The 10476-nt window shown below is 47.1% G+C and overlaps 1 protein-coding gene across 1 annotated transcript in view; it reads right to left on the bottom strand.

Moving 5' to 3' along the window:
* Positions 1–285: 285 nt before the first annotated feature.
* The window catches only part of LOC141172881 (uncharacterized), a 35039-nt gene continuing 24848 nt past the window's right edge, over positions 286–10476 (bottom strand). The window contains exon 6 of the mRNA XM_073657504.1: positions 286–1650. Coding sequence (XP_073513605.1) covers positions 1389–1650 — 262 coding nt within the window. The 3' untranslated portion in view covers positions 286–1388. The remainder of the gene's footprint in view (positions 1651–10476) is intronic.

Genomic DNA, 10476 nt, shown 5'->3' with positions numbered 1-10476 from the left:
TGTCACAAATGCTTAAGCCAATATTTCTGAATGTTTTATGCCATTTATTGCATCGTTTTTCTTCGTATCAGCGCCGAAATTTCAAATGATGGATAAAAAAAAAGCTGGAAAGGTTAACCTATATTATGGATACATTTCTTTAAAAAAATAAAGTTGTATATTCTAGACCAAGTCACCAGGGTTTTAAGGTGTTGAACAAGTGCAATAATGTTGCAACCATTTTCAACAAATGTTGCAAGTGGAATAAAAATTTTACATGAACATAATGAATAAAATTGAGCCAGGTAATTTGCGCAGAATTTATTAAGGTGCGACGTTCTCTTTATAAATGTGGAGCATGGTGCCTCCTCGTGACAATATCAGAAATACAGAGCAGGGCAAATATTAGCGCACACAGCGGCTACTGCACTTTTTTTTGGTAATGAAAATTCCAGATACAAAGCATGTCCTTGTTCCAATAGTAGAGGGTAGAAATGTGCCGGATAACGGTGGTGGTCAATCTCTTTTAGGAAGTTGGTGGTGTTGGGTTGATCAGCTTGATTGTGGGTCAGGAGGGTAACCAGAAGAAAGTCACTGATGGTGAATGACGGGTGGAAAGTCCGGTATTCCTGGCCGACGGTATCTTAAATACAGACATTTCACATGATAGTTTTCCGCACAGGAAGGACGATGATGATCCTAAAAACTAATACTAATCCCGATGTCTAGGAGTTTGGTAGCATTTATAAAAAAAACATAAATAAACATTTTATAAAACATTGGCTCACAATCACTAACAACAAAAACTTAGTGCAAATGTATCACAGTGACGCAGGTCTTCACTTCCGTGCACCATCTTTGGCTCACATTTAAATTATTCCTTCACTCCAAAAACTCTGTCAATAATTAATTTACTCCTTCTTGTCGCTCACAATCTAGCATTTCATATTCACGTCTAAAAAAAATTATTGTTTCGGTAAATTGCACCAAGTTTATTAAATGGTGCACGTCTCTTAATAATCCACTTTTTCAAGTTTTATTGAGCGAGATACAGTTAAAATCTGCGATAAAAAACATTTTTAAAAAATAAATAAATTAGTGTATAAAATTCTATGCTATAACGTTAATGCAAATATGCCAAAAATAGCAGCATCCATTTTTGTAGGAGTGGTCATTTATACGCATCAAGGATCATCACTCCCATCACACCCCTGGATGGAGCACAGATTACTTTAACCTGAATGTGCTCGCCCTCGCCCCCTACCGACAACAGCACCAAATTGAGAGGCGTATGACAGCTATACTAAACTTTCTAAACGGTTCTACTTGATACATTTTCATTCTGGTCAAGTGGTGTCAGCTTATGAGCGGTGGACGTGTGCAGGTTCTGCTCTGTGAATGGGACGATGCTAAGGATGGTTGGGTTTCTTGGATGATTCTACTTGGGCGAGACCATGCTTGTAGACAACTTGCAGAATTTCCAGCTTGCATGCCCCTTTCTTCTCTGGTGGCAGCGGCTCCATAATTTCTTGAATATGTTTATAGAAATGGTAGTCATCCTCCTTCTTTGGTAGAACCTGGGGTTCCCTCATCCTGGAGACTCCCATAGGATCAGGATCTCCAAGCCCCAGAGTGGAAAAAGTTGCTTGACCATGGAGATTTTGAGTAGTGCTGCGAAAAAACAGTAAAAAGAGGATCATAGCACCAACCGTTCATATTATGAACCCTCCAGACATCTTCCTGACATGAGCTACAACCAGAGGAAAAAGGACCCTTAAAAAATAACTTTTATTAATTACGCTTAAAAAGGTCTGACAAAATCCATACACGAACAACAATAATCCTCAAGAAAATCCTCAAAAAATAGGACATCAGATTTAGATCCTCCCTTCCTGACAGCGGAGGTTGGCACCCTAATTTGTATTTTGTGGCGCCCCCGCTCCAAGTTGGTGTCCCTTATATCCCTACAAAAACTCTCTTCAAAATATTGAAAAAACACAATAGTGAGAAAAAGGTAGAAAAATAAGTGAACGTATAGGTTTGAGAAGCCGGTATATAGTAATAAATATGACCAAATCTGTTCAATGGGACAGATACCAGCAACTGGAGACCAGATTAATCCTAGAATTGCTTAAATAAAATTAATTCATAGACAATTAGTAGCGAATGTCCTGATGCAATATAGTGATCCACTACACATCTATCTTGATCAATCTCTCTTGAATAATAAATCTCCAGTGTGGGTTCCACACAGATAGGCATCACATAAACCGCATAATATAAGATCCACAATTAGTCATTAGTAGTGATGAGCGAGCATGCTCGGTACTCGCCCGAGCATCTCAGTACTCGAGATTCTCGGAGCTCGCCGAGTACTTGCGCAATGCTCGGGCGGGAGCTCCAGTCCCCGTCCTGCATGTTTGGTGCTCTTTAGAGAACCAATCATGCAGGGATTGCCTGCCACTCACTGTAATGTCACAGCCATGGTGGTTGTGGCATTACAGTGGTTGCCCAAATCGATGGGAACATGAAAAGCCGGCAATTCATCAGCGGCATACACTGGTACCCGACAATTTAGAACAGAAAGAATAGAGCATCACACATAGATTAGATAGATAGATAGAAACATGTCAGTCACATATATAAGAAGTACAGTGACCGTGTTGATTACTGTACTCGTCATTTAGTGTTAAAATAAAGGATTTAGTAAAAAAAAATTGGCGTGGGGTTCCCCGTAATTTTAGTCTCTAGCGGAGGTTAAGCAGACGGCTGGGGCAGATGTTTGAAGCCTGGGAAGGGGGTAATACCCACGGAGCTTCCCAGGCTACTAATATCAGCCCCTAGCTGAATACCTAGCCTTTACTTGCTATTAAAATGGGGGACCCCAAAAAAAATGACGTGGGGTCCCCCCTATTTTAATAGCTAGCAAAGGCTAGGCAGACAGCTGGGGGCTGATATTAATAGCTCAGGAAGAGTGCCATGAATATTGGCCCCCTCCCAGGCTAGAAACACCAGCCGTCAGCTGCCCCAGAAATGGCGCATCCATAGGATGCGCCAATTCTGGCACTTAGCCTCGCTCTTCCCACTGCCCTGTAGCGGTGGCAGTGGGGTAATAGGGCTGGGGTTGATGTCAGCTTATAATGCCAGCTGACATCAAGCCCAGGTTAGTAATGGAGAGGCGTCTATAAGACACCCCCATTACTAACCCCATAGCCAAAGTTTAAAAAAAAACACAAACACCCAGAATAAAGTCCTTTAATTGAAATAAACACACAATTCTTTATTGTTCTAAATTAAACCATACTTACCATCACGCCCATTCCAGCTGAAGCCAATGTCTTCTGGAATAAAAGTAAAATAATAAACCAACCAACCTCATCCTTACCTTTTCATGGTTCCCAGGAAGCTGGGTGGCAGCTTTCTGCTGCAATCCAGCCTGTCATGTCAATGAAGCAGAGCTGAAGCTGTCCTGGGAACCATGGAAAGGTAAGGATGAGGTTCGTTTATTATTTTACTTTTATTGCAGAAGACATTGGCTTCAGCTGGAATGGGCATGACGGTAAGTAGGGTTTAATTTAGAACATTAAAGTAATGTGTGTTTATTTCAATTAAAGGACATTATTCTGGATGTTTGTGTTTTTTTTAACTTTGACTATGGGGTTAGTAATGGGGGTGTCTTATAGACGCCTCTCCATTACTAACCTGGGCTTGATGTCAGCTGGCATTCTCTTGATGAGTTTCAAGAGGTAGTCACCGGAAATGGTTTTCACTTCACAGGTGTGCCCTGTCAGGTTTAACAAGTGGGATTTCTTGCCTTATAAATGGGGTTGGGACCATCAGTTGTGTTGTGCAGAAGTCAGGTGGATACACAGCTGATAGTCCTACTGAATAGACTGTTAGCTGCTTTTGCTTGCCATAATACAAATTCTAAGTAAAGAAAAATGAGTGGCCATCATTACTTTAAGAAATGAAGGTCAGTCAGTCCGAAAAATTGGGAAAACTTTGAATGTGTCCCCAAGTGCAGTTGCAAAAACCATCAAGCGCTACAAAGCAACTGGCTCACATGAGGACCGCCCCAGGAAAGGAAGACCAAGAGTCACCTCTGCTTCTGAGGATAAGTTTATCCGAGTCACCAGCCTCAGAAATCGCAGGTTAACAGCAGCTCAGATTAGAGACCAGGTCAATGCCACACAGAGCTCTAGCAGCAGACACATCTCTACAATAACTGTTAAGAGGAGACTTTGTGCAGCAGGCCTTCATGGTAAAATATCTGCTAGGAAACCACTACTAAGGACAGGCAACAAGCAGATGAGACTTGTTTGGGCTAAAGAACACAAGGAATGGACATTAGACCAGTGGAAATCTGTGTTTTGGTCTGATGAGTCCAAATTTCAGATCTTTGGTTCCAACCACCGTGTCTTTGTGCGACGCAGAAAAGGTGAACGGATGGACTCTACATGCCTGGTTCCCACCGTGAAGCATGGAGGAGGAGGTGTGTGGGTGCTTTGCTGGTGACACTGTTTGGGATTTATTCAAAATTGAAGGCATACTGAACCAGCATGGCTACCACAGCATCTTGCAGCGGCATGCTATTCCATCCGGTTTGCGTTTAGTTGGACCATCATTTATTTTTCAACAGGACAATGACCCCAAACACACCTCCAGGCTGTGTAAGGGCTATTTGACCAAGAAGGAGAGTAATGGAGTGCTACACCAGATGACCTGGCCTCCACAGTCACCAGACCTGAACCCAATTGAGATGGTTTGGGGTGAGCTGGACCGCAGAGTGAAGGCAAAAGGGCCAACAAGTGCTAAGCATCTCGGGGAACTCCTTCAAGATTGTTGGAAGACCATTTCTGGTGACTACCTCTTGAAGCTCATCAAGAGGATGCCAAGACTGTGCAAAGCAGTCATCAAAGCAAAAGGTGGCTACTTTGAAGAACCTAGAATATAAGACATATTTTCAGTTGTTTCACACTTTTTTGTTAAGTATATAATTCCACATGTGGTAATTCATAGTTTTGATGCCTTCAGTGTGAATGTACAATTTTCAAAGTCATGAAAATACAGAAAAAGCTTTAAATGAGAAGGTGTGTCCAAACTTTTGGTCTGTACTGTATGTGACTGACATGTTTCTATTTATCTAATCTATGTGTGATGCTCTATTCTTTCTGTTCTAAATTGTCGGGTACCGGTGTATGCCGCTGATGAATTGCCGGCTTTTCATGTTTCACTGTGAGCACTGTTCCCATCGATTTGTGCAACCACTGTAATGCCACAACCACCATGGCTGCGGCATTACAGTGAGTGGCAGACAATCCTTGCATGATTGGTGCTCTAAATAGCGCCAGACATGCAGGACTGGGACCCGAGCTCCCGCCCGAGCAGTGGCGAGCATGCTCGCTCATCACTATTGATTAACAGTATTACTGTGAAAAAATCCAGTTGCGCTTTTGGTGCACGAACAGTTATCGAATATAACCTCGAACAGCCGAATTTTTTGCAAAAAGTTTGATTTCGTCGAACGACTCGAACACCACCCAAAACAGCTCAAATTTGAGATTGGCGAACAGTTTGAGTGGAACACCGCTCATCTCTATTCACCAGCCCCTAGATGTAGGACTCCAAGTCTATTTCAAAAGTGGGAAGGGGAGTCCACAGCATCCTCAGTTAGGTTTATGCAGAATCTCCTAGACGAAGAGAAGGTGACACTAGAAAAGACTTCTATAAAATTGAAAGAACTAACTGAGGAGGCTTTAAAACACAAGACCAACCTTGACTTTTCCAACAAGGAAGAGAATTTAAAGACAGCGGTTGAGCAATTCCAATTAAATATCAAAGACAGGAAACATAAGAGGTTTCTAAGAGACTGTGCAGATTTCTGTGAGAAGCGTGCCTACCCAGGCTTAGTTGAGGTGACCAGCTTCACTGTAAACATATCTTCCTCAGACCTTGAGTCCTCAGACACTGAAGGAGGTTCAAAATATTCCGTTGTCAAAATAAACCAGAGGGGGAGAGGACGAGGTAGGAGGGGTAGCCAAAGGAGATGGCTAGGACAAGACTTCGAACAAAGGGTGGGCAACTCTACATCCTCATCTGCTCAATCATCCTCTTCTTTTTTAGAGACAAGAGGGCTCCTTCCCTACAAATTGCGGGAGCGCACTGGTCCTCAAAGATACAAATAGTGGGGAGAATGCCTACAGATTCTTTGGGGGGGGGGGGGAGGAGTCACAATCAGATAGTTAATCTATCCTCCCATGTTCTGTCTGAGTGTGAGAGGTCTTTACCAGGAAATGAAAATGGAGAAAGTTCTTTCTAAATAATGATGTCAACAACTGGGCATATCTCTGGAGGATCTCCCAGACGTGATCACACTATCTGAACTATCGGAAGAAGGACCGAGGGGGCAGGATTGGGACCTTTCTCTGATCTTAAACCTAAGAGTAGTAGAATGCCTCCAAATAGTGAAATAGCGAGCATTAATATATTTTTAAAACTAGTCTCGGATGAGATCCGTAAGATCAACCCTAGGTATGAACCAACATGTCCAAATTTGTCTTTGAGAGAGAGAAAAGCCTTGGAATCTTTGAGTGCTGACAGTGAAATTGTGCTGAAGCCCTCAGATAAGGGCGGCAACACTGTCATTTTGGATAGCATTCAATACATTGGAATGTGTCAGGGACTTTTTTTGGATGCATCAACATATGAAATTCTGCGGAATGACCCCACCAAGGAATATACTGTGGGACTATCTAAGATCTTGACTTGTGCACTGTCAATGAACTTGCTTTCAAAAAATGAGTACAACTTCCTTCTCCCAAAGTGGCCTGTGACAGCAACGTTCTACGCACTCTGCAAGATACATAAGGACATCAGTCCCCTAAAGGGACGGCCTATTGTTGCAGGGATTGATTCCCTGTGTCAAAACTCTAGCGTATATGTGGCACCCCAGGGGTCTGGTCTCCACAGTAATAGCAATGTTATGTCTGAGAGCAGGTGGGAGGTCTCTTGGTCAGGAATCCTATTCATGCCACACCTCCTGCCCGGTCCTGGGAGGGGAAGGACTTCCCCTATATAAAACTGGGGCTGAGGCAGGGTTAAATAAGAAGAGCAGAGAAGAAGAGGAGCAGCTTAGGAAAGAAAGATCAGGAGCTCAGTGGGAGCAGTGCTAAAAGGAATCAGGGGCTGGCAGCTGAAGAGCTCGCCCTGATTGAAGAGTTACCACCGGACCCGGAGTCCGAGGCTGTGGGGATTAACCCTGACCCAGCAGCAGAAACCGACCGGCAGGGGATTTCAGGTCCTCTGGCCAAGAAACCCGAAGGCACGGTCACACGCGTGGGACCAGTACTGCCGTCGTGGAGCGGAAGCCACTAGAAGGCCCCGAGTCGCCGGCCATACGGGTGAGCACCACACGGTACACTCAGGGACGTGGGCTACCTTTACCCGCCTCTAGCAAGGAAGCCAGAAGAGTACAATTAGTTGGGGAGGCCTACAACTCCGCCTGGCCAAGGGGGATCCCATCTGCTCAAGGACTGACCAGGCCCCGACCGCTAGCCAGTACTCCGGGAGGGTCTATCTTTGTCACCAGTAAAGACCCTGAACTACACCGCATCGTCTCTGAGTGGTTCCTACTACCCCCATCATCCACGTCAGCTGCCCTGAGGCCATACCCCTCCCGTTGGGGGTTACACCATCCACACTGCACCATCCTTCCACCGGCCTCAGCGGTCTGCCCTGCAGTGGCAGCTCCATAGCTGCATTCAACGGGTGGCGTAGTCGTCCTACATCTACTGCTAATATACCGCCACTTAGTCTGACTCCCTGGGCACGGACCGGGTCATCGCCACGAGACTACTACCCCTATCCGATCCGGGTAGGCTCCCGCGTGTGCAACTCTACGCGACTCAGGCCCAGGGGCGCGTCAGCTTTTGGCGTAGTCGGCAGGATACCGTGCCCGCAACCACCGGGTACTGCGTGCCTGAAAAAAAAGAGACTTTTAAACTTACCTGTGGTGAAGATTCCCGCCATCCGGCGCCATCTTCAGCCTTCTTCCCGCCATCGGTGAAGATTCCCGCCATCCGGCGCCATTTTCAGCCTTCTTCCCGCCTTCCGTGGAGTTTTCCCGCCGTTGGACGCCATCTTGAAGACGCCGCGCGGGAAGAAGAGGGGCGTGGACTCCAAAAGCGCGCGAGAACTGAAGCCCCGCCTCACGTCCAGACGTCGCGTAAGGTCCTGGAAGGAGCCCAGCAGACGCTGACGTCACAGGAGCGCGACGGAAGGTCCTCAACCCTGACGATCCACTGCGGAGCCGCGGCCTACGGAAGAGGATCATCGCAAGGTAGGCCACGGTCCACTAGGGGGGAGGAAGATGTCGGATACGGAGGAGAGCTTCACTGCCTCAACCCCCGCCAGCGCTGCTGCAGTCATGCCTTTTACCATGCCCTATATCCCGGGAGCAGCCTGGCTACCCCAATACTCAGGGGAGTCACATACCCTGAATGACTTTAGAGAAAAGCTGGATAGCCTCTTCCAGGTGTACCCCCTCACAGAAGAGCAAAAAGTGAGCATCCTGGTGGCCCAACTAACCGGGGCAGCCCAAAGGGAGGTAAAGTCCTGGCCACCTGGGAGGAGGACTGTCGCGGGGATACTAACCCGGCTGAGGGACATCTTTGATACCCGCACCTCAGCCGAGATTAAGCTTAAATTCTATGGGTGCAAGCAGCGAGCACATGAGAGTATAAGGGACTATGCACTAAACCTACAAGAGGCCCTGAGAGCCATTAAGCAGACCGACCCCGACAGCGTGGGAAACGAGGACAGGCTGTTGACCGAACAATTTATAGAGGGACTATATTGCAATGTCCACCGAACCCAGTTGCGGGCCATAGCCTTACAGGATCCTCATCTGGACTTTGCACAGTTCAAGGACAGAGCCATCCGGGTGCTCCGAGAACCGGCACCGGGTGGCGTTGTGACCCACAGACGCCCTACTACCACTTACCACCAGGAGGCGACGCCCTTGTCGGCAAGGCCTGTGGGGGCTGATGCGCAGGCTTTGAACAATGACCCGGCTCCAGACCTGCACCATCAGGTCCAAGAGCTAGCTAAAAGCGTTGCTGCGCTAACCCGAACTGTGCAGTCTTTACAGGTTTCCACTCCAGGGAAGATCCAGCTGGCATCCGGACCAGAGGACATCCCGTGGCGTCGACCAAGGAGGACCCCACCGGCCAGAGGAAGACCCAGCGACCGATACAACGAGGACGGACAACCCATCTGCCGCCGCTGCAATCAACCCGGACATATGGCAAGGTACTGTCCTTTAAACTGGCACAACCTGGGGTAGAGGGCCAACCCCCAGGAAAAAGATCACCAGGCCCATCGAACTGGCGCGACAAATATGTGGGAGGACGTCCAGTCTTGCCTGTGGTACTGGATGGCATTCCCATGAGTGCCCTACTGGACACCGGGTCACAGGTCACCACCATCCCGTACGTGCTCTTCAAGCAGTACTGGAATGACTCGGATATAACCCGCTACCCTGACGACGACTTGAGTATCATTGCCAGCAATGGTCAACCCGTGCCGCAGATCGGATTTAAAGAGATGACCATTAAAATCGGTAGAGTCGAACTGGCAGCGCAGGGACTGATCATTGTGGACATTGACAAGCGCGAGAGTCACCCAAAGATAACTCTAGGAACTAATGTGATTGAAAATTGTCTTGCAGAGGTGATTTTCATTTTACAGCAGGTTGCCAAGAACGCCAGCTCCGGCCAGCAGCGAGTGCTCCAGAAAGAGATCGGGGCACTGATGCGACGGCAACAAATGGAACTCTCCGGCGGTGAGATTGGTAGCGTAAGAATGTGTGACCCTTTCCCTATTGCCATACCCCCGAAAAGTGAAATGATGATTTGGTGCCGGGCAGCTATTGGTCTGAGAGGTAGAGATTACCAGGCCATGGTAGAGCCAGTCTACTCAGACAGTAGGCCCACCATTTTGACAGCCCGGGGGGTAGTTGATGTACGCCATGGGAGGGTACCCGTTCGCATAATAAATATTGGGAAAAGGGAAGTATACCTGCTCCGGTATGCTACGCTAGCCAAATTATATACTATCAACCAAAATTCTATACAGTCTGTGGAACCCTTGCCTCCATCTCATCCGGAGGAAGGTAACGGCTCTGAGAAAATAATGGAGGATTGGTGTCAGCAACTACATTTGGGTACTGACTCCACTCCCTCCCACCAGAAACAGGGAGTCTACCGGGTGGTTCAAGAGTACGAGAGAGTGTTTAGTAAACACCTGTTAGACTTCGGGTGAGTCAAGGGGGTAGAACACCACATCCCCACGGGAGACCATCCTCCCATAAAAGAGAGGTATCGGCCCGTACCCCCTGCACACTACCAACACGCCAAGGGGATGCTTAGAGACATGAAGGAGGCTGGGGTAATCAGGGATAGCTGTAGCCCCTGGGCAGCTCCACTAGTCTTGGTCAAA

This window comes from Phyllobates terribilis, unplaced genomic scaffold (assembly GCF_046119375.1).
Source record: "Phyllobates terribilis strain yellow unplaced genomic scaffold, ASM4611937v1 Scaffold_12__6_contigs__length_324123572, whole genome shotgun sequence".
NCBI lineage: Eukaryota > Metazoa > Chordata > Amphibia > Anura > Dendrobatidae > Phyllobates > Phyllobates terribilis.
Note: the sequence above shows the minus strand (reverse complement) of the source record. Positions and strands in the feature narration are given on the sequence as shown.